At 35.2% G+C, this 25,522-nt stretch overlaps 2 protein-coding genes across 2 annotated transcripts; both read right to left on the reverse strand.

Annotated features, from left to right (window-relative positions):
* Nucleotides 1-201: 201 nt before the first annotated feature.
* Nucleotides 202-3,612, reverse strand: LOC145149239 (importin subunit alpha-2-like). The gene is made up of 11 exons (XM_079075202.1): nucleotides 3,488-3,612; nucleotides 3,085-3,341; nucleotides 2,649-2,745; nucleotides 2,469-2,560; nucleotides 2,251-2,382; nucleotides 1,984-2,169; nucleotides 1,746-1,909; nucleotides 1,583-1,661; nucleotides 1,231-1,487; nucleotides 764-1,145; nucleotides 202-651 (listed from the first exon to the last, which is right to left on the reverse strand). Exons 2-10 carry the CDS (start codon nucleotides 3,298-3,300, stop codon nucleotides 770-772), a joined length of 1,599 nt encoding a protein of 532 aa, XP_078931328.1. The 5' UTR covers nucleotides 3,301-3,341; nucleotides 3,488-3,612; the 3' UTR covers nucleotides 202-651; nucleotides 764-769.
* Nucleotides 3,613-20,062: 16,450 nt separating this feature from the next.
* Nucleotides 20,063-20,677, reverse strand: LOC145116176 (uncharacterized). Its single transcript, XM_079052535.1, has one exon. The coding sequence runs from the start codon at nucleotides 20,675-20,677 to the stop codon at nucleotides 20,063-20,065; it is 615 nt and encodes a 204-aa protein (XP_078908661.1).
* Nucleotides 20,678-25,522: the final 4,845 nt, after the last annotated feature.

A 25,522-nucleotide genomic window follows, 5' to 3' on the forward strand; every position in this document is an offset into this window, starting at 1 on the left:
TCGCAGCTTTGCATTAGATAATTATAGATACTACGGTTATAAAAAAAAATAATAATAATTAATAAGCTTTCAATAAATCAGCTAAGAACAAAATCAAAGCTAAAAAAAATGATTTTATGTTTGTAAAAAAATCTAATTTTATTGGTCCTACCTACTTTTTCACAAAGAAATAAATGACTGAACAATACAAAACAAAACCAATTCAAAAACAATTTGACAAATATTCATATTCTTCTTTCTTTCCCAGAAAATACACTCTACTAAATCCATAACCCCGACTCCATACAAGACTAATGTATCCAAAAAAAAAAAAAAAAAAAAAAAAACTTAAACAAACAAATAGACTCCGTATAATATATCAATAAACCCTCATTCAAATGACACACCCACCTCCATTTGCTTGAGGTAAAATACCAAAATACCCCCACCCCACCCCCCCTACTAAAAGACCTCGGCCAACCCCTTCATACAGACCCACCACCTTTGCATCTCTTCAACACAGACCACGACTCGACCACTGTGTTACCCGACCCCACGAGATGCCCTGACCTGACCTGACCTGACCCGACCCGACCCGACCCAACGACTCGACCGAACTGACCGACCTGACCGGACTTGACCTCTGACGCCACCAACTTACTTCACCTTCCCCTGAAAAGTAAAAACCCTAATTGAGTCAGATCTAATTGAGTCAACAGAACCTCTTAACCATGGTTAAACTCAACATAGTAAAAGAAAGTCAAAAGTGAAAATTTGACTTTACCTTCATTCAGCTATTGAAATTGAATCCACCAGATGGAACTTGAACATTGTTTCCACCGAAATTAAAGCCACCTTGAGCACCAGCAGCATCAGCCACAGCTTCATCTTCCTCATCCAACCAATAAGTCTCAAGTATCTTAACAGCTTTCTCATAAATCTCATTATTATCATGACTTTGCAAATTCTCAATCTTTTCCAACCCTTCAGCATCATCAATCAACTGTGCATAGTAATTAACATCACCAGAATTCCCAGCATTCTTCTCCACTTCACCCACTTTCAGAATATTCTCAAGCCCTTCTAAGGAAACAGTCACAATCCTTGGATCAGGGCACACTAGAAGATCACACAATGGCTTTATACACCCTTGACTCACCAAATACCTATAAAATATAAATCATTTTTAACATTTAACATTTAACATTTAACATTTCAATTCATATTCCATATAAATCATTTTTAACATACTTGATTTGCTCATTGGTTCCACCAGAAGTGGCGTTTGAAATAGCCCATGCAGCTTCTTTTTTAATATCGAATTCAGCTGTTTGAAGAAGGTTGACTAATGGAGCAATTAATCCAGCTTCAATTACAGTTTGTATTTGTTCTTTGTTTCCAGCTGTGATGTTTGAAATTGTCCAGCATGCTTCTTTCTTGATGCTCTTCTTGTGGTTATGTGTCAACAAGCTTAGTAAACATGGAAGTGCACCTCGCTCGATAATATGCTACAAAATTGGAAAATTATATCATTTTTTATATACTTTTTATTATGTAAAACAGTAAAAGCATGAGTACAAAATGTGATATCAATATATCATACCTGAGTTTGGATATCATCGCCTGTAACAATGTTGCCAACAGTTCGAAGTGCAGGGATGAGAACTGAAGGAGATGGATGACTAGAGAAAAGAGATATGATAATTTTTTTTTATTAAAATGTTTAAATATGAAAAAGATTTAAAAAAAAATAAAGTGGGACTTACAGGAGAAGCTCAACAAGGCGTTGACAAACACCAGCATCAATCACAGCTTGAATTTTGTCATTTGTTCCATCAGAGAGATAAGAGAGTGCCCAACATGCATCTGTTAACACCTCTTCATCATTTGAATGAACAAGTCTCTCAAGTGCTGGAAGAGCTGGCCTTGTCTAGAAACAAATAAAAAGAAATCAAATATGAGAACAAAATAAAAATGTATATAAATAGATAAAATTGAAGATACCTGTTCAAATGGAGGCTGAGGTTTTCCCCTACAAAAGTTAGACAAAGTCCAGGTGGCGTTTCTGAGCATGGAGAGCTTAGCATTCTCATTTAACTGAGAAAGCAAAGGAATCAAAGCACCTTGGCCAAGAACAAGGTCACGACATCTAGGAGAATCACCAGCAACATTTCCTAAAGCCCAAACAGCCTGCAAAAGAATGTTGTGATAATGATTAAAGAGAAATGATCTTTTTGCAGATTCTTTAAGATCCATGTGTTTTGCTTTTACCTGTTCGCGAACATCATCACTTGGAGAAGCTAGAAGCTTGACAAAAATTGGAACTGCTCCATAATCGATTACAACTTTTGTGTTTTCAGATGTTCCTGAGGCAATGTTTGTAAGTGCCCAAGCAGCTTCAAACTGATGCGAAACGAATAATGATGTTAAAGAAGAAAGGCAAAAAGGAAGAAGATGAAGGAATGAGTGAAATTGAATAGTATTTTTACCTGAAGCTGTGGGAAATCTTCCCTCATTAAGAACTCGACAAAACGAGGTACAACTCCAGATTGTATAACTTCCTCAATTGGTGGGCTTCTTTCTGTGAAACCAAATTTAGGTCAAATTTAGGTCTTGCATTAGGGTATAAATGTAGGGTACAGAAGATTGTATATATATGTAAAATGTACCTATGGAAAGCAGTTTACGAAACTGAGTAGTTGCCTCCAGCTGCAGATTGTTATCATTGGAGTAAACTCCAGCAACCATGGAAGGAAGACTTTCTAACTGCAATTCGATCAAAATTAAGTATTCTATTAGTCAAAAGAATCAGTTGTTTAGATTCATATGTGATAAGTATATATAAAAAATTTAGATCTATTCAATTGCATACGCATGAAAGCTTGATAATCATAAACCTAGACTCATATGTAATCATGTACATATAATAATACAGGTCCCAAATGATGATATTTTCGTGTACGCAAGTATTTAAAGAGATCAACAAGTAAAGGTAATGATTAAAGGTAAACAGTTACACGAATACATCGATTCCTGAACTGGTAACAGTCAATTTACTAGAATCAAATAAGCTGCAACTCGAATTCAATCGAAGAATTAACAAACCTTTTTCTCAACGGTTGATGTTTGGACCGGAACACCACTTGACAGCGGCTGAGACGACGAAAGTACTTGACGCTTCTTAAGCAAGTTCTCTTCCCTCTTGTTCTTACGGATCTCAACCATGTTGTCCTCCCTCCGCCGCCTTCCTTCCTCCGCATCGACAGCCACCTTGTAACGGTTCCGACGAACCTCGGTCCTTGCGCTTGGCCTCAGAGACATGATTGATGGCTAATTGATATTTGACACCACTAGCGAAAACCCTAGAGATGCAAATACAGATTTAAAACAAAGTAATCAATAAAAATTCGTTGATTTATGGAAAGATCCAAAAACTATGATGAAAACATATGAATGAATTAGCTAGATCAATACAAACTCGAGGATTTACGGAAAATCAGAAACATACTTGTAGAGAGGGACGAAACGGAGATGAGAGAGATAGAGAGAGAAGAGGGGGGATCGATTTGTTAAGCGAAGTTTCAAAGTTTAAACGAAAGACTTTTCATTAATTTGATGTTGCAGTCCTTGTATTTTGTTAACGTTTTCATTATCTGCGAATTATGACATCGAGTTAGGTTAGATATTCTATGTTTCTTTTTTCTTAAAACAATAAAATAGTGTATAAATTTATGAATATATATGTGCACAAATGTCAATAATTATATTATTATTTGTGTAATATGAATATCTACTACATTATTATAAACGTTTTAAAAACCTTTTTTGTGATTAAGCATATTGATTGTATCTATGATAAATATTATATAACCTCTCTCTCACTTTGTTGTTTATAAAAATAAAAAATAATTCATATTATTATGTATAACTATAAAATACTATATCATCGTTATATGTTATACTATTTGATACTTATGTCAATTTTGTATTGACAAATACTTTTAATGATATAATTCTAAATAAAATTTTATTTTTTATTTAATTATACTTATTTAAACTTTCATAAATTTTTAACTATTTTTAATTAAATATATATTAAACTCTTTACTATTCTAATTTCAATTTTAACTTTTCGTTTTTTAAGCTAATATATTTACTTTGTTATTTTTTTTATTTAAGTATAGTGTTAAATTCAAAATAAAAATTAAATATACTTAATTTGTTTAATTTAAATTATCTATAACAATTAATGTAATACATTTAATTTGTTTAATTTAAATATGATGTTAAGTTTAATGATTTATTCCATAAAAACCCTTATAGTTTGACTTTTGGTTTTAAACCTAAAACTTTTTTTTTCTTAAAAATATTTAACTTTTACATGTAAGCCTAGAACGTGTAAATTGATTATATTCTATAAAGACCCTATATTTTGTATTTTTCGTTTTAAACCTAAATGTTTTTTTTTAAATAAACTTAGTTTTAATATATTCCTGATTATTTCATTAATTGAGCCCGTTAACAACAAATAGATTAGGTTTATTCCATAAAAGAATATCATTTCATCATTTCTTACTATGTTTATGTTCCTCATGTTTGAAGATGAAGCCGATTCATGGGAACCAATAAGTTGTACAAGAGAAAAAAAACAAGCAAAAATATGTCATAGGGTTTTAGAATAATTTATTCTTTTAGGTGATCAATACTTAGAACACATGTGAGTTACGGTGATATATGGTTATATGTTGATAATCATCTCTATTAAGAAATAATAATGAATATGTTAAAGTTGAGTTTATTTAAAAAAAATAAAGTCAAACAGAAAAAAATATAAAATATAGGGTCTTTATAAAACAACCCCGATTTACTTGTTGGTAAAAGTTTGACATTTTTTTGAAAATAAGTTTTAGGTATAAAACAAATAAAAAATAGAAATAATCTTCTATGGAATAAACCATAAATTCAAAATATAAATCAAAATATCAAATAAACTTAAAAAATCTCTAAATGCTATTTTTAAAAAATAATAGAAAACTTTAAATATGATGTTAAATATAAACTTAAATTGAAATGTCAAATTAACATACAAAAAAATTTGATCAAAAACTAGATTTTATATAATAATAATAATATTTTTTAAAAGAAATAATTTTTAATTAATTAAAAATAATAAAATTTTAAATATAATATTAAATATAAAACCTAAATCAATATGTCAAATGTTAAAAATAACTATAAATAAAAAAAATATTTTTATTTCTTGCATAACCCCACGTAACAACTATTGAAATAACGTGGTTTTAAAATGTAAGTATATATTTAAAATAGTTAAAATGTTTGTAACAAACTATTGATAGATTTATTAATTCAAATTTAATAATAACAATATAATTGTTTTTAATAATATAAATTTATCAATATTTTAATTATATTATTATATTACCAGCAATTAAATATTCCTATATGTCTAATAAGTAATAACACAATTTTGTAAATAGCTTAACATAATGAACATTTTATGCCCCATAATAACTTGACCACTCATGTATGTTTGTTTTTATCTTGGTTATTAGTATGACTTAATATGTGTTCTACATACATAACATATGTTGGAAAATTTTCAAAAGTATATGTCATGTGTATGTATGCAGAAATATAAAAAAGAAGAAAAAAAATAGATCTACAAGGATATAATCTCTCTTTTAGGAATAGGTTACTTTGATAGAAATAAAGTTGAATGTTGTTCGATTGATATGAATGTAAAGTACATGAATGAAAATGCGAATGCAGGCCAAATTAGAAGGACCAAAGAGTACATTCAGCTGAAACAACGAGGTATTTACGGTTGTACCCTCCCCGTGTCTATTCGAATTTGAAAATGGCAACCACTTGAAAGTAGGTCGATGCCAGGCAATGTTAACATTTGCCACCTCATTGTTATAATAAGACACCAACCCTTTTGTTCATAACAGACCACGTATCTATACCTTAACGTATTATTAATGCATTCATGATTAAAAAGGATAAACATAGATAAAATTATACAAGTGGTCTATGTGGTTCTTAAAAGAGGCCACATACGTCTTAAGGAAATTCTTTTACACCTTTGGTCCTTAAGTTTGGAAAATATTACATTGTGAGTTCTTATTGCTAACCATAAATAATATTAATTGTTTGTCAAATAATATGTTTTCTATTGGGTCTGTTAAGTGTTAAGTTGTTGTTTCTAACTCGATCAGATTCAAACTGTTTGATATTATACTTAGAAGTCTCTGACTCGGTCATGACTAATCTGATATGTCTCTTAGTCTGTCAGATTTAGGACTGTTTGATCGAGTCAGACCTTTACTCAATCAACAACTATCAAACAACCTATAACTTAACATAATTTATTTATTTTTAAATTTTTTACTATTATTTTCTTTAAAGCCACACCCTACACTCATCATTTCACCTTCATCCCCTTCCCCTTTCACCGGTTATATAAGAAGGAAACAAAACCTTCAACACTATTTTTTGTATTCAAGAAAATAAGTAGAGCTAAAAAGTTTGTATTCAACTCCATTTTTGTATTCAAAGAGGAAAAACCAAGTTCTTGTCTTCAACTCCACTTTGACATGATCTGGAGTTGGGTATTTGTCATTTTAAGGTTGTGGGGAGTGGTCACACCCAACCCACCGAAAAAACGTTGTCACATCAGCTTCACCACCAACCCACTAAACATTGTAAATGGTTACCACTCCACAAAATCTTTTTTTATTTTTTTTATTTTTTTAACATTATATTAAATAAAAACATAATTTATAACATAAATTAATTTTTTGAAAACATACAAAAATAAAACCACATTTCATTAATTAAAAACATAGAAATGTAAAACTTAAATTACTAAATTAAACATTACATTGTCTAAATAAAATAAAAATTAAAAAACATAAAAAAACATAGAAAAATTCTACTCGTCGTCGTTGTCGTCACCGACATAATCCGCCTCGTCGTCACCGTCCTCATCCTCCTCGTCTTCATTGTCATTTTGCCCTTAGAATTGTCTTTCCCATATGTATTCGGTCAAATCATGTCGTAGATTGTGATGTGTTTCACGGTTTTGTATTTCCAAAATCCTTGAAAAGTATGTCGGGTTGCCAACTTGTATTACTGCAGGTGGATTAAGTATATCGTTTGTGGTATATGAACAAATAGCCCTACCCTCTTCTTCTATTATCATGTTATGTAAAATAACACAAGCAGTCAACACTGTCGTCAATTTTGTCATGTCCCATGTTCGTGTCAGATGTTTGATTATGTGCCATGTAACGCTCTGTTCCGAATTGACTTCTAGTCTAAGGCTGTGGGCCGAAGGTTGGTCTTCATAAGGAGTATGGCTCTAGAGAAGGTAAGATCTAGGCCCATTTGGGTGCGGGTGATGTATTAGAAGTGTTTCGAGTGTTCGGGTTGTGTTTTGGAACCTAGGGGTAATTTGGTAAAGTGTCAGTTCGGGCTTTTGTGGATAATGGATTTTTGTTTAGAAGGTCTTAAGGAAAGTTTGAGTTGTTAGAAGTGTATAGCTTCTCGTCACCTTTCCGTGGATATAAGGATCGTTGAAAACGGATTTATAACGAAGAAGTTATGGCTTTCGGAAGTTTAGTAGTTTCAGGCTTAGCCGAGTACGCTGGGCGTACACAAGGAGTACGCTGGGCGTACTAGGGAAAAAGGGAGTACGATGGGCGTAATTTGGGTTACGCTGGGCGTAATGACCAGGAGTGGTCGCGAAGGTTCTCTGGAGTACGCTGGGCGTACCAGAATTACGCTGGGCGTAATCCCGTCAGATCAGAACCCTTTTTTAGGGTCTTGGACCCTATTTAAACTCCTTATCTCATAACCAAACCCTAACATCTTCAGCCTCCGCCCCTCTAAACCCTATAAATCGTATTATATCATCCATGGTGGCATTTTAAGCTTATGGAGTCCATTTTTGGGGTGTTTGACCCATTTTCAAGAAGATGAAGTTTGATGCAAAGATGGGAATCAAGAAGGAGCTTATGGATCTGGCTTTTAGGACTCATTCTCAGCTTAATGAAGGTATAAAGCTTTGAACTTGACCATTGAATGCTTAGATCTATTATGTTGAGTTTTTGGATCTTTTGGTCCCAAGAATGGAGCTTTATGGTTCCAAATCCGTTTTTAGGCTTGGGGTTGCCACCCTTGATGCTATTTGAGTCCCTAAGGACGAAAGTTGCCATCTTGATGGTCTTAATGGATTCATGCTTGAGTTAGGGTCACTTTTATGGAAGTAGAATGCCATTTTTGGAGTTTGGGTTTGTTTGGGGCATGCAAAGTCACCAAGTCAATGACTTTATGGGTTTAGATGTTAAGTATAACTCAGATCTGTGATTTGGACTTATTGGATCAAGTATTAAGCACTTAATGGATGTTGTGCATGAGCTGCTTGTACGCTGGACGTACTATGTAGTACGCAACGCGTACAGTCCATTTGCTCAGTACGCTAAGCGTACAGAAGAGGTACGTTGGGCGTACGCTCTCAGGAGGACTTGGGCCTTTGTGGACTTCGGACCTTTGGGTCCTAATGGTTTTGGGCCTGGAATTGTTGATAGTTGGGCCTGAATGCATCTTTGGGCCAATAATGGAATAGTTGGGCCTATTGGGCCTTGTAGCCCAATATAGAAATGAACTTCACATTTGTGGGCCTCGGTTTGGGCCAATTCTTGGAATAGGTTGGTGTGGGCTTTCGTGGGCCAATTTGGTCAGGATTATTGACTAAGGAGAATATTGAGCTTTAGTATAAGGTCCATTAGAAAGGTTTGGGCCCAATTTGGAAAATTGGGCCATTGATGGTTTTATGGACATTATAAGGTTGGGCTATTGTTTTGGGTTCGGGCCTCGGTTATGGATCATATTTGGACAGGGGTAAAATGGTCATTTTACCCCATGCGTGGATTAAGGATTATGGTATGGGGCCCAATTGCTAACTTGGGTATATTGATTGGTAGTGGCAGCTCGGGAAGCTGGCAGGGCAGCAGCTAAGGATTTGTTCAGGAAGCTTCTGCATTCGAGGTGAGTCTTCTCACCATACCAATGGGTCTAAGGCAGCAAGATCGGCCCATTTTATGTTATGTGGTACACTAGTTGTAGTAGATATATGTGGTATGGTAATTAGCTTTATGCTAAATGGTATGCTAGTGATTATATGATATGTGTTATGCTAGTTGTCTTTGTGATACTTGCATGGAAGACCCCGGGGGGAGCCTGTGGCATTGGATGTAAGACCATGTGGGGTAGCCCATGACAGTCCTAGGTAAAGACCATGTGGGGTAGCCCATGACATTGGATGTAAGACCATGTGGGGTAGCCCATGGTAGTCCTAGGTAAAGACCATGTGGGGTAGCCCATGGCATTGGAAGTAAGACCATGTGGGGTAGCCCATGGCTTTCCTAGGTTTTATGTATGCATGGCTTATGTGATACAGGTAGCTTTTATAGCTAACATGATATGTGTTATGTGGATTGTGTGTATGGTATGCTCTGGGAAACTCACTAAGCTTCGTGCTTACAGGTTTTGTTACTGTTTCAGGTATCATCGTTTTGGAAAGGAAGGGCTCGGATTGATCGCAGTGCCCACACCTATGATTTCCGCAATGAATGATTTTGGGATGAACTCTGATAAATGTTTTACTTAATCCACTTCTGTTTGAGGACTCCAAACGCCCGTTCTACTGTTGGGTTTTGAGCATTCTAACACTTCCTAAGTGTACATGCAACCCTATTAAACCTTGGATCTATGTTTGTCTAAGATACATGCAAAATATTATTTTCCAAGGTTTATAACCTATCTAGCATGGCATGGGGTACTTTTAACCATAAAAGAACTAGATGAATTACATACCTTTTGTTGATTGTTGATTCCTTGGAGTTTGAGAGCCAAGCACCAATAATGTGAATGCCTCAAATGGAAATCACAAATCACCACAAACTTGGAAAATGTATGAGAGAGTATACTAACTCTTGATTTTGGCCACCACACTTACACACACATTAAAAGGGGTGGTTTTTCATGCAACATAAGCTTGTTTATATAGTGTACATGGTTAGGGTGAAACCCTAATAACCCATGTCTTTTCCTCTTCCAAGGATCCATGGGTAAAAGCTCCATGGATCATCCATGGACTTCCATATAAGCTTAGCCCATTCCCAAATGAGTGTTAGCCCACACCATATAAATATAATAGCCCATGATTTAATTAGTCTTCCTTTTAATCACTAAATTAATTCATAATTAATTCAAGATTAAAACTAATTAAGTAACATGACTTTATATTAATATATTATAACTTATAATATATTAATAAATCGTAAGTATACAACTCTCATAAAATTATCCATAACTAGTTTGGGTGAAGTGCAACCCAAATGGACCATGTCGGGTCGGGTCAAGTATATACCAAATAAGTTATGGACTTAGACATCTTATCCAACAGACTCCCACTTGGATAAGTCTAATAACTGTATTTGCCTATATTACTTCAGGAACCAACCGGCAATCGTAGCTCTCGAAAACTCTTGTGAACTATGAAGCGCCATTTTAGATAAGTGATCATATAATCCTCTGATCTCATGATATCAGCCGGACAAATACATGGAACAATGTCTTACTTATTGTCTAGCAGTTGTTTCTCGATTTCCGATTTGTTTGACAAAGAACTTAACTGAACACATCAATTTAGTTCTGACTGGGCCCGGTACATGGGTCAACACAAAATCATCGAGGGGCCCAGATATCGCTTCTATTTCTAGAAGGAACAGATAAACTTCGACTCATATGCTTGTTCTACTACTTATTGAATTGCACACAAAGGCACGTTTTATAACATCAAGTTACTGATGCGTTTACGTGCAATCAATGCACAACCAACTCATAGGTAACAACTCATATCTCTAGGTTTGAAGACTTATATGATATTACCGTCTCACGATCACTCGAGATAAATTCCATGAAGTGATACAAGTGAGCGTGGGTTTATTCCAATACTCATAACTTATGAGTACTCATGAATGTTGTAGCAACCATTGCTATGGCTAAACACCTTTAGTCATCTACAATCCCATTTCATGACAGTCTTGATTCATACCTACTTCCGACATATGACCGACTGTGGAGAGTTTGAATAAATTAATTATTCTGGAAGTCAAAACATGCAAAACTGAAACAATAGTAAATAATTGACAATGATAGCAACACTTTACTCATAAATAAATCACAAATTTTATTCATCATCAAACGTTGATTATATTTTATAAGTTTCAGAAAAAGGCTATATAATCTGTAAAACTAATATCGTCCCTCAGCCCGATGCGCCTCGCATGCTGCAAATGCTTCACCCTCGTCAGTCCCTTCGTAAGGGGATCCGCAGGGTTCTCATCTGACGATACCCTCTTTGCCACGAGGAGTCCCTCTTCTATCTTGTGTCTTATGAAGTGATATTTTCTGTCAATATGTCGGGATCTGCCATGATCTCTTGGTTCCTTGGCTAAGGCAACCGCACTATTGCTGTCACAGAAAATCTCCATAGGCTCCTTAATAGCTGGTACAACTCCAAGGTCTCCGATGAAGTTCCTCAGCCATATCGCCTCCTTTGCCGCTTCACTCGCTGCTATGCACTCTGATTCACAAGTCGAATCAGCTACAGTCTCCTGTTTGGAACTCTTCCAAGTGATTGCCCCTCCATTTAAGGTAAAGACCCAGCCCGACTGAGAGCGGAAGTTATCCCTATCAGTCTGAAAGCTAGCATCACTATACCCTACTACTCTCAAGTCATCACTCCCACCAAGGGTAAGGATCCAATCCTTAGTCCTCCGCAGGTACTTGAGAATATTCTTTACCGCAGTCCAATGAGCCTTGCCAGGGTTCCCCTGATATCTGCTGACCATGCTCAAAGCGAAGGCCACATCAGGACGAGTACAAGTCATAGCATACATGATCGAACCAACAGCGGAAGCATAAGGTAATCGACTCATCTCAGCTATCTCATCTTCTGTACTCGGGCTCTGAGCCTTGCTCAGTTTGGCATTGCTTTGGATCGGTAATTCTCCTTTCTTGGAATTCTGCATGTTGAACCTTTTCAACACCTTATCCAAGTAGATACTCTGACTAAGTCCAATTAGTCTTTTACTCCTTTCTCTTAATATCCTTATCCCTAGGATATAGGTAGCTTCTCCAAGGTCCTTCATAGCAAAGCACTTCCCAAGCCAGGACTTAACCTCCTGCAAGGTTGGGATGTCATTTCCTATGAGTAGTATGTCATCCACATACAGTACCAAAAAACTAACTATACTCCCACTAGCTCTGACATACACGCAAGACTCATCTTCACTTCTTGAGAAACCAAACTCTTTGACCTTCTCATCGAAACAAAGATTCCAACTTCGAGATGCTTGTTTCAATCCATAAATGGATTTCTCAAGCTTGCACACTCTATTGGGGTACTCTGCACTGACAAAACCTTCTGGCTGATTCATGTAAACATCCTCAGCCAACTTTCCGTTAAGGAAAGCGGTTTTGACATCCATTTGCCATATTTCATAATCATGAAATGCAGCAATGGCTAGCATAACCCTAATAGACTTAATCTTTGCTACTGGTGAAAAGGTTTCATCATAATCAATTCCCTGAGTCTGAGTAAACCCCTTCGCAACCAGTCGAGCCTTATAAGTGTGCACCTTCCCATCCATGTCGGTCTTCTTCTTGAAGATCCATTTGCACCCGACTGTCTTACGGCCTGGTACATTGTCAACCAAGTTCCAAACTTGATTGTCATACATGGACTGTATCTCGCTGTCCATAGCCTCCTTCCATTTAGCAGACTCTGGGCCTGCCATGACTTCCTTAACACTGTTAGGTTCATCCAGATTTACCAGTGTACTGTCACTGATAAATGTATCACCTTCCGTAGTAATATGAAATCCATAATAAAACTCAGGTGTGTTCCTAACCCTTGTGGAACGCCTCGGAAGTATAGACTCGTCAGCTGGATCAACAGGAATTTCCTCCTCAAGTTGATTGCTAGTGTCTGAGGTTCCTTCACCAATCGAGTCTTGAATTTCTTCAAGGTCAATTTGCCTCCCACTGTCTCCTTGGCTTATAAATTCTCTCTCTTGAAAGACCCCTCTCCTAGCCACAAAGACCACATTCTCACTGGGTCTGTAGAAGAGGTAACCAAAGTATTTTTGTGGGTAGCCGATGAAAATACACCTTTCACTTCGAGGTTCGAGCTTGTCATGAGTCTCGCGCCTCACGAAAGCCTCGCAACCCCAAATCTTGATGTGGTCCAAATTGGGAACTTTCCCAGTCCACATCTCATGAGGTGTTTTGGCAACCTTCTTTGTAGGGACTAGATTAAGGATGTGGGCGGCAGTCTCTAAGGCATACCCCCAAAAAGAGATTGGTAGGGAAGCTCGACTCATCATAGAGCGAACCATGTCCAACAAAGTTCGATTGCGCCTCTCAGCTACACCATTCAGCTGTGGTGTCCTGGGAGGTGTCAATTGTGAGACAATCCCACACTCCTTAAGATAGTCGAGGAACTCAGTACTAAGATACTCACCACCTCGATCGGATCGAAGCATCTTAATGTTCCTGCCCAATTGATTTTCTACTTCTTGTTTAAACTCTTTAAACCTTTCAAAAGTTTCTGACTTATGTTTGATTAAGTAGACATAACCGTATCTACTAAAATCATCAATAAAAGTCACATAATAGCGATTAGCATCCCTTGTGGCGGTTTTGAATGGTCCACATACATCAGTATGTATAAGGTCCAACAAACCCTCACCCCTTGCACAAGTACCGGTGAAGGGTGATTTTGTCATTTTTCCAAGTAGACAAGACTCACAACTATCATCCGACTTAAGGTCGAACGACTCCAAGACTCCATCCTTTTGGAGCTGGCCTATGCGTTTCTTGCTTACATGTCCAAGACGACAATGCCACAAAGATGCTTTATCCAAGCTAGTAGAAGAATCAATATATAATACATTATTTCCTAAATTATCTACAACCGATACAGCTTCATACACACCATCACAAGGCGATGCTTTAAAATAAAGAACATTATTAAAGAAAGCATTAATACTACCAACTTCATTATCAAAAGAAAAGGTAAAACCTTGTTTGTACAAAGCATGAAAGGAAATAATATTCCTCGCCATTTCAGACGAGTACACACAATTATTCAAATCTAACTTTAACCCACTATCTAGCAACAAAGTATAAACTCCAATCTTGGTAACAGGTGCAACCTTCTTGTTCCCCATGATTAAGTTTATCTTTCCGTGCTCCACATCCTCACTTCTTCTTAGGCCCTGCAAGTCACAACAGATGTGAATACCACAACCTGTATCAAGAACCCAAGAATTAGAATATGGTGAGTTATTAGACAATATAGTGTAAATACCTGCATGGGATGGTTTCACTTTCCCATCCTTGACATCCTGCAAGTACTTTGGGCAGTTTCGCTTCCAGTGCCCCTTATTTTGACAGTAGAAGCATTCAACATCCTTAGGGATGGCAGAAGGAGTGATAGAACCACCTTTGGTTCTAGATGAGGAGCCTTCAAGGGACTTTCCCTTGGTACCCTTCGAAGGGTGCTTCCTCTTTTTCCCTTTGCCTTGCCCGATAGCCAAAACAGGGGTAGTAGTAGGAGTAGGAGTAGCAACCGACTTACTCTTAAGACCACTTTCGGCAGTCTTCAGAAGTCCTTGAAGCTTACTGAGTGTGACTTCCTCCTTGTTCATGTGGTATGTCATACGAAATTGATCATAACACGATGTCAAGGAGTGCAAAATGATATCAATTTCCAACTCCTCAGGGAAGTTCACATTCAGTTTCATTAGACGGTCCACATACCTTTGCATTTTCTGCATGTGGCTCGTGATTGGTTCGCTATCCTTCATACGGGTAGTGATCATGGAGGATATTATTTCATACCGCTCTTGACGAGCACTCTGATGGTACCTTTCCATCAGATCCTGATGCATCTCAAAAGGTTAATAGTCCTCATAGGACTTTTGGAGTTCATCTGTCATGGTGGCCATCATGATGCATGCCACCTTGGTGGCATCTCTTTCATGTGCCTGATACTCAGCGACCTCCTCAGGAGTAGCAGTGGACTCATCAAGCTCCTTTAGCTCCTTATCAAGGACATATTCCTTGTCCTCGTAACGAGTGACCATCCTGATGTTCCGGATCCAATCCATGAAGTTGGAACCATCAAAGATGACCCTCCCACAAAGGTTCATGAGGGAAAAGGAGCCAGTAGGGTTAGAGCCCGAAGCTTTGTTGTTGGAAGACATCTGAAAAGAAGAAAACAAGTTTAGATTAGATATATCGAATCCTTAATAATACACCCAAATGTAATATTAAGGCTAGGATCCAACACAATATATTATAACTTAGAAGAGGGATGTCGTAATCTAAGCTATAATATATTTGAAGGTAGGTGAATGACGATTCACCAATTTCCACCATGAAAACGAAATGAATTATTAGGTTTAATTGGTTTTTGAAATTCCTAGATTCCTTTGAGATTCATTGAACTTTTCAATGGCATGTTTCAATCTCGATTGTGCCCTTCAAGTTTTGTGACTGGGATGCCGAGGATCACAAAACAAGGTGTGAATAACCATGCAAATTCACTTGGTACCCTTAATATTATCACCTAATCAATGTGCCGGTTAACCACACACACTCCACCGATCTATGATAAACATTAAGTCACCCTTCGTGATCCTTACTAGTCCAAGTTAGTGTGCCGGTTAACCACACACGCTCCACCAACGACTTGGTAAGGTACAAAGTGTGAATTTCATGGGTTAGCACCATATTCACATTTTCCTAAAGTAACTAAGATTGGGAATTTATAAAAGGTTTAGTTACTTTATAATATTCATCATACTTTTAATGAGAATTTATAAGTTCTTGTCCTACCCGTTCGGCTAACGACCCTCCACCAGTCAAGCAAGCGGTGGGTGAGAGTGGACACCCATTAAGTTGTCATTTTATAGGTAACAACCTTATACCCACCTTATAGACTGGCTTCGTGAATGAGGCGTACTAGCGGTAAGACGACTTTGATCTTATACATATATATAATAATTAACCATTAATGTTATAAATAGTATAAGGGTTGAATTTTAACTTTTAAAACTCTAAGGGTTTGGAATTAAAGTATATTAAAGTGTGTGTAACTTTACAAATTCCAAAACTTGAGGACAAGTTTTGAAACTATTCAAAACTTTTCATTTCATAACTTATGAATTAAAGGTTCATAAAAATGAAGACTCTTCATTTCCATGTAACTTATGTGTTTTAAGTGTGTGTTTAAAAGAAGTGACCTTTGGATATCCATAACTTGAGGACAAATTACGGACTCCATTAAAACACATAAATGATCAAGAATTAATCCTAAACAATTCAGCAAATAATTTCTATCATCTTCTAAATTCATAAGAACATGAACATTGTCACACCCCGATCCTTGTCGGAATCGATCAAGGCGTGATATATTGTTCAAAGACTCATGACAACTAGGTTATAATGTGATTAGATTCAATTAAGTACTAAGTATGCAAACAAGATCCACAACATACAAGTACAAATACAAATGCAAACCACATTTAATACATCAAATTTAAATTGTCTTGTGAATTTCTAAGGCACAACCTATTTTTCATCATTCTTCATTCTTCAAATTTGCATCATGGGTAAAAACAGGTCAACTACGAGAGTTGGTGAGTAATCAAATTTTAGTAGAGAAAATTGTGAAGTTGAAACATTTATAATTTGAAATCTGTTTTCTTTTGAAGTCGCCAAACAATTGTATTTGAGATAACGGTTTATAAATCAAAAATTGATTAACAATTGATAACAACAACAATAAGTCCTCACCCTATATATATACATATGTATATATATATATATAAATATATAGGATGGAGCATCTAATCATCGTACACACTCAACCACGTGTGATCAATCACCTTAGCGTCCCAAGGCGGGGTGGTCAACCCAATAGCGCTATTATTGTCCATAACGTACCTCAAGAATACGGGCATAGTCATGGAGATTAGACTAAAAATGATAATGCACTACAAGTACATGTAGCGTAAACAAACAATAGTTATACAATTAATGACTCACGTATAAATGTCCCAACAATGTCTCAATTGTGATAAAACAATAAAATGAAGTTGGAACATATTAGAACCACATGATACACCCCAAAAGTATTGAAAATTATAAAATATGGGGTAGATTACTCACATTAGTCCCAAAACGAAATGTGTGTGTCGTACGCTAGACGATTCGGGTCAAAATGGCGTAGAACCTAATATAATTAATAGTTTTGGTTTAGAAACTGCTAAACGAGAATGGAGTACTAATACAAATAATTAGACACATATTCTTATATTAGATGAATTAACAATAATTCATTTTGATTATAATATTAAGGTATTTATTTGTTAAATGAATTTTAAATTGAATTACTTACTTTGCATAATTAATTTATATTTTCAATTTAGGCCAGATTTTAATAATTTCTTATTAAAATAATAACTTGCCCAATTATAATTATTTACAGATTTTAACAATTATTTATATGAAATAATCATTAAAATGCATTTTTACATGCTTAAATACTTAGGAAAATAGTTTTAAATAGTAAACAGTATTGAAAAATTATGAAATTATTAGGAAATCATTATTTCATATAATATGAATTACTGTAAAATTTGTATATTTTTCTGAACTGTTTTAGTATTTATTTAATATTTTAATGATTAAACAACACAAAATTTGGGGAAAATAGTAAATGATTCTCAAAAAATCTGTAAAATTAACCATAGTTTTATAACATGATGTAGAGCCCATTGTATAAGTTTCAGATATTTGTGACTATGGGAAGTATTTTTTATATATTTCATTATTAATTAATCAATAAAATAATAAATAATAGTAAACAGTAATATAAATGCATGAAACTTCATATATCATGTTTAATCAGTATACAGGTCATCTCAGAATTTTCTCAGAATTTATTGAATGCAACAAGTATTTTATGTGAATTATTGCCTTACTTTATTGCAATAATTATGATAATTCAATAAAAATAAGTTATTTTCTGAAAATTTCCAGAACTTCTTATTTTATTGATGGTATTCTGAGAAAAATCAGGTTTATGCAAAAATGAGTTTTAGATATTTTGGTGGTTTTAATTTGTTTCTTGTATGAATTTGAAACTTTTAACAACATACCTTGATGAATGCTTCAAGAGGGATGAAGATTTGAGTATAATAGATTGTTCTTGGATGGAATATGAGTATTCTTAGAGGAAATTTCAAGATTGAGAGTGAGAGAAAGAATAGAGAAGATTTAAGTGGTGAAGAGAATAATGTGTTGGGAGAAAAAGGAAAGGAAAGTGGATGGGAGGTGTGAGTGGGAGACCATGAGAATAATCTTTTTGCCTTTGGTGGTCTTCATAATTTCCCACTAACACAAGCATCTTTTACATAATTAATATAAGAGTTTTATAAAATTTAAAGTAAAGTTTATAAAAATTAGAGTTTTATAAAATTTAATGTAAAGTTTATAAAAATGGAGTTTTATAAAAGATAGGTTATTATTTGATTATAACAATCTACTTTGATTTGAAGTTTAATTAGAGAATTCAAGTTTGATTCTTTTAATTTAATTAGAGCATTATACTTTGATTTGATTTTAATATGGTATCATAATTTACTTTGATTATAGTTATAACGTTGTACAATACTATGTTGCTATTAACGTCAAGTTATATCGTATTGTATGGGTTTTGATCCTATTAGCGTCAAGTAATCTTGAGTAGGGTTTATTAAATTTCCAATTGGGTTGGGTTGACCCGAATCCATTTTAGGCGGATGTCACAAACATGATCATCAAAGTTTCAAGAATTATATGAACACAAACAAAGCATGAAATTTTGATATAAGTTATTGTAAATGGATTAGAACAACCATTACACCAACTAAAACAAGTTTTAAAACACCAAAACAGTTTAGGGTAATGTTTCTAGTCCATTTCCAGCAGCAAAAGTCGAAAATCTGCATTCTGAGGCTCCTACTCGCCGAGTGCACGAACCTACTCGGCGAGTAGGATGAGTTTACACATGAACTCGGCGAGTCCCCCCATGGACTCGGCGAGTTCATCAGTCAGACAGCAAAAAATCGACTTTTTATCACTGTTTTGCATCAAGTATCAAACAAACAAGCCTAGGCTTTGATACCACTGTTGGGTTTTGAGCATTCTAACACTTCCTAAGTGTACATGCAACCCTATTAAACCTTGGATCTATGTTTGTCTAAGATACATGCAAAATATTATTTTCCAAGGTTTATAACCTATCTAGCATGGCATGGGGTACTTTTAACCATAAAAGAACTAGATGAATTACATACCTTTTGTTGATTGTTGATTCCTTGGAGTTTGAGAGCCAAGCACCAATAATGTGAATGCCTCAAATGGAAATCACAAATCACCACAAACTTGGAAAATGTATGAGAGAGTATACTAACTCTTGATTTTGGCCACCACACTTACACACACATTAAAAGGGGTGGTTTTTCATGCAACATAAGCTTGTTTATATAGTGTACATGGTTAGGGTGAAACCCTAATAACCCATATCTTTTCCTCTTCCAAGGATCCATGGGTAAAAGCTCCATGGATCATCCATGGACTTCCATATAAGCTTAGCCCATTCCCAAATGAGTGTTAGCCCACACCATATAAATATAATAGCCCATGATTTAATTAGTCTTCCTTTTAATCACTAAATTAATTCATAATTAATTCAAGATTAAAACTAATTAAGTAACATGACTTTATATTAATATATTATAACTTATAATATATTAATAAATCGTAAGTATACAACTCTCATAAAATTATCCATAACTAGTTTGGGTGAAGTGCAACCCAAATGGACCATGCCGGGTCGGGTCAAGTATATACCAAATAAGTTATGGACTTAGACATCTTATCCAACATCTACATCCTTCCTTGCAGCTTCTTGTGCTGACTTGAATAACTTTCGTTTATCGTCGGCCAAAAATGTGTATGACTTGACAAATGTAGCGTATTCTGGATATATCCCATCACCTAGGTAATACCCATATTTATATGCATTTCCATTGGCAACATATGGCATGTTTGGTGCTTTACCCTGTAAAATATCGTTAAATAACGGAGACGCTTGGAGCACATTTAGGTCGTTGTTTGACCCCGCTATACTAAAGAATGCATGCCAAAACCATAGGTCATGTGAAACAACCGCCTCCAATATAACAGCCGACACCCCATGATCACCTCTCGTGAACTGACCACGCCACGCGTTGGGATAATTTGTCAACTCCCAATGTGTACAATCAATGCTACCAAGCATCCTTGGGAAACCATGTTTAGTTTGATGCGCGACATACAACTGTTCGACATCGCTTTTAGTCGGATGTCGCAAGTATATGTCACGGTAAAGCTCTATAGTATACTTACAAAATAGATATGTACACTCTTGGCCCGTCCTTTCAGACATTTTCAAATACTCATCTGATGCGTCTGCGGTGATGCCGTATGCTAATTGTCTAAGAGTGGCCATACATTTTTGTATTGTAGTAAAACCACGTTTACCTCTAGCATCCCATCATAATTGGAAAACTCATAATTACGTGCCAACTCTCTAGCTATACGTGAAAATAATTTTCTACTAATACGAAAACGTTCTTTGAATTTCGATAGATCATATAAACTATCAACGGCAAAATAATCACGTACCAAAAGTTCATGTGTCGCATCTCGATCCCTGTTGATCCATTTTCTATGCTTCTTCTCGACATTTGAACTTTCGCCTCTCTCGCGTACCATGTCTCGTGTCGCGGACAACAGCGTATGCAAAATCAAATCCTCATTAGAATTATCATCATCGGATGACGAAGAAATTGAACCTGGAAAATTATTAATTTGGGTTGAATGTGTGTGTTTGTTTTGAAATAATATGGGTGTGTTTTAGTGAAAATTATGTGTAAAATGAATGTATATATAGAGAGAATTTGAAAAAATAATAAAAGTTTTTTTTTTATTCATAAACAGTCGAAAAGGGAGTAGCAACGGTCCGAAATTAAATTGGCCAATGACAACGTCCGTCTCCCCCACCCCCCCCCCCCCACGTCACACACAACCCACCCACCCCTGGGGCGAGGTTCACGCGTCTCCAGGGGGTCCACGTCAGCCCCCACGCGTCCTTCTTGGACCATACCAGAAAGTCTAAGTTTGTTTTGCTTTTTGGTTTTCTTTGTGATTGGGTGTCATTTCGGATATGTTAATAATGAAGGGTTAGATGAAACTTCAATAAAGATTTGGAGATGAAAAATGGTGGGTATATTTTATGAACAACTATTTTTTTCTTTTTTGCAAAATTAAAAGAACAAATGAAAGTCGATTTACTTAAAAAATGTATTCCTTCATCCGGTTCTTTTTGCTTGATTTCTTTGAGAGCTTTGCTCGAAATCTAGAGTTCCCCTCACTGTGAAGACTTTGTGTGTTTTGTTTGTGACCCAACTCATACAAAGGAAAAAATATATAAAATTAAGCACGAAAAAAAAAATGTCGAAACGTAGATAAACTCAAATATAATAAATTTTTTTAAGTTAACAAATGAAAGTTATTATATGTGACCGACTTATACGTAAGAAACATATATACAATTAAGCACAAAAATGTAAAAAAAATACATTGAAACGTAGGAATACTCGGATTTAAACCAACATTCGCATAAAGAAAACACAAGTTTTTTTAATTAACGAATGAAAGTTCTAAATTCACGTTGAAACGTTGATCACATTCAATATATACCAACACACATATATAAAAATATGCACGTAAAAATAGTTTTTTGGTTAACGAACGAAAGTTATTAAAGAAAATCAAATTATAAATATCACGGAGGATAAACACGAAAGTTTTAAAAAATAAATGGTGAAAGTACTATTTTACAAAGTTCAAATTGAAGGGGTCAAAGTGTCATTTTAAAAAGTAAATAAGTAGAAAATGTTGGATTAGATGTCTAAGCTCATAACTATTTTGGTATGTATTTGACCCGATTATGAGCATGGTCCTTTTGGGTTGCCTTCACTCATGCAACTTAATAGGATGACAAGAGGAGAGAGAGTATAATTTATTATATGAATAATAAATTCATACTCAAAATGGTTTTATTAATATATTACAAGATTAATATATTATTTAGACATCATATTATTTAATTAGTATTGATCATAAATTAATTTGGAATTAATTTGGTGATCAAAAGAGACTGATTAAATAAAGGGGACTGATATTGTAATTATTTGATAGTTGCAATTGGGCTGATGGATTACCTTGGAATAAGGTTGGACGAATTCTATGGGAAGCACATAAGGAATTCGTCCAAGGGCTATTCTAGAAGGGGTCCATGGGTTGCTTAAGGTCTAAGCAGTCACATTAGGGTTTCCACCTAAAACCCTAGCAGCCACAAGTATAAATAGACCCCATTACAAGGGATTTTCATCCAAGGCTTTAAGAAACCCTAGAGTGGTCGAAATCCTCCTCTCTCCCATATCATCCTTTGCATAGAGTGTGTGTGACTCCATTAGAGGTGCAACACTTGGGGCACTAAGCTTTCAAATGTCAAGGATTAACTTTGTTATTACTACATAACAAGAGAGGTAAGATCTAAACCCTAATCATACGTGATTTTCAGATTTGGTATGCTAGTTTTAGGGTTTATGCTTTGGTATTCAATGTTGTATGTTTAGTTTAGAAAAATCTAGATCAAAACAATTAGGGTTGCATGTACACCATAGAAATGATGTTTTGCTCATAACCTAACAGTGGTATCAGAGTCTAGGTCGTTTTTCTATTGAATAGATGCAAATGTGAACTGCCAAAGATCAGAAAATCGAAATTTTTTGTTGTCTGACTGGCTGACTCGCCGAGTCCATGTATAGACTCGAAGAGTTGCATGAACTCGACGAGTTCCGTAGTGGACTCGACGAGTCGAGGGCTCTGGTGCCGGAATTTTCGATTTTCTGGCCAGATTTTGATGAAGATAACTACCAAAACTCGTTTTTCTTGCCTAAAATCGATTTTTTATGATTAATATGGTTATCCTTATCAAAATTAATGGATTTGGTTAAATATGGATAATATAGGATTATTATGATTCAAATATTTGACGTAGTAATTTTGAAAAGTTTCAAATTACACCCTTTAGGTTTTATAGTTTAAATTTGAACTTAAAAGTTTTAGTTTTTGAAATTTAAATAGTTAAACCCTAATATTTTGAAAAGTTTCAAAATTTGTCCTCGAGTTTTGGAATTTAAAATTTAAATTAAAAAGTATTAATTTTGAAATATTAAATTCTAGAACCCTAGTATTTTGAAAAGTTCAAAATTGCACCCTTATGGTTTTATTAAATTAATTAAGTGTTTAATTAAAAGAGATAATTAATAAATCCATAATTATATATGGTTTAAGTTTAATCAAATTAAAAGTCTAATTTATTAATAGTTTAAACCACTTAGTATCCTAAAAGTGTAAAATACACCCTTATACTATATAAGATTAAAAGTTTAATATATTATATATGTATAAGTAAAGAGTCAGACTTACCGTTAGTAGGCCTCATTCACGAAGTTCGTCTATAAGGGGTGCTTAAGGAAGTGGCCTGTAAAATGACCGTCATTGGGTATCCACTCTTACCCACTGCACTCTTAACTAGTGGAGGGTCGTTAGACGAACGGGTAGATAGGACACAAACCTTCCATTATAAGTATAATGAAATACGAAGTAACTAAACACTTTTATAAATTCCCAAATCTTAGTTACTTTAGGAAAAATGTGGAATTGGTGCTAATCCAAGAAAGTGCACATTACACTTTGTTGGTCGTTAGTGGAGCGTGTGTGGTTAACCGGCACACTAATATGGGACCAATGAATGATGGCAATGGGTAGCTCGTAGATTATCATAGATCAATGGAGCGTGTGTGGTTAACCGACACATTGATTAGGTGATATACGTCTTCGAGAGTACTAAGCTAATTTGCATGGTTATCCACACCTTATTTGTGATCATCGGCATCCCAGTCACAAACATGAAGGTCATAATCGAGATTAAACATGCCATTGAAAGGTTCAATGAATCTCAAAAGATCTAGGAGTTTCAATTCATTTAAAACCTAATTTTTCATTTTGTTTTTCATGGTGCAAATTGGTAAATCGTCATTTACTTACCTTCAAATATTCTGCAACTGGATTACGGCATCCCTCTTTCGAGTTGTAGAATATTGTGTTGGGTCCTAGCCTTAATATTTCATTTGGGTGTTATATTAACGATCCAATCAACTAACTTGAATTTCTCCCGTTTTGTAGATGTCAAATTCTAACAACTATGGTCTTCCTGAATCCTTTGGAATAAGTTTTCCACATGAAGATGATGTTTCACGATTGGATTGTGGAAATGGAAATCATGCTTCACTTCCTCCACCTCCTCCAATAATTCTCCCTGACCCACGTGTTCGAAGACTTGAAAAGTTCAAGGTCACTCAAGCCCTATTGGCAAGCAAACACGAAGATGGAAAGTCTGTATGTACTCATGTCTTGGATATGAAGTTGCTAATTGATAGGTTGGGAATGTTGGGTGTCGATGGTTCTTCAATCACTTCATGAATCATATAGTGAGTTCATTAGAGATTACTATATGATGGACCACGATGTGACCCTCATTGATCTCACTTATTTGCTTATTGTTGCTGAATCAGAAATGATTTGGTGCACTGGTAAAGCAAACTTGACTAGTAGATCAACCTCCCAAACTTCTATGGACATTGATGATGGAAACATTGGAATTCCAGAAAATTCGTCTCTTCCCAATGGAAAGGGATCGTCCATGGTCAAACCGTTTGACCGGATGGTAAAGAGAAAGGCTGAATCTGAGATTGTTCCATGTGCTGTTCCAAAAGAGTCCATTTGTTTCTACTGCCAAGAGAATAGGCATTGGTTACGAAGCTGCCATACTTACATGAAAGATCGCGAAGATGGGAGAGTCAAGATTTATGACTCTGCTTCAGGTAAATCCACTATATAACTCTATTAAGTTCCTATTTGTAGATTATTAATACATGATGTGATAAGATTGCATTTTGATGTTTTGTAGGATCGAAGAAAAGAAAGGAAGCTTAAAAGGAAGAGTGAGCTGAGTCTGATCACGAAGAAATGGATTTCGATCGCATGGTTCGAAGATCGGATTTTTGAGCTGCTGTTTAAGAGTTAGAATAGATTGCTTAGAAATATATACTAACATAGTTTTCATTTGTAATTGCATTGTAAGGATAAGTTTTTCCGCGTTTTATAAATAAAATAAATTTTGTTTTTGTCTTATTTATATATCCTTGCAATGACTATTTGT

Source organism: Lactuca virosa, chromosome 1 (genome assembly GCF_052849685.1).
Source record: "Lactuca virosa cultivar CGN04683 chromosome 1, Lactuca_virosa_CGN04683_v6, whole genome shotgun sequence".
NCBI classification, from domain to species: Eukaryota; Viridiplantae; Streptophyta; class Magnoliopsida; order Asterales; family Asteraceae; genus Lactuca; species Lactuca virosa.

Excerpts from the sequence above, each read along its gene's own strand:
- LOC145149239 (XM_079075202.1), bottom strand. The coding sequence starts at position 3,300 with ATGTCTCTGAGGCCAAGCGCAAGGACCGAGGTTCGTCGGAACCGTTAC. Across the intron at positions 2,383-2,468 it reads AAGATTTCCCACAGCTTCAG|TTTGAAGCTGCTTGGGCACT; the intron begins GTAAAAATACTA and ends GTTTCGCATCAG. Across the intron at positions 1,488-1,582 it reads GCGATGATATCCAAACTCAG|CATATTATCGAGCGAGGTGC; the intron begins GTATGATATATT and ends CCAATTTTGTAG.
- LOC145116176 (XM_079052535.1), bottom strand. The coding sequence starts at position 20,677 with ATGGCCACTCTTAGACAATTAGCATACGGCATCACCGCAGACGCATCA.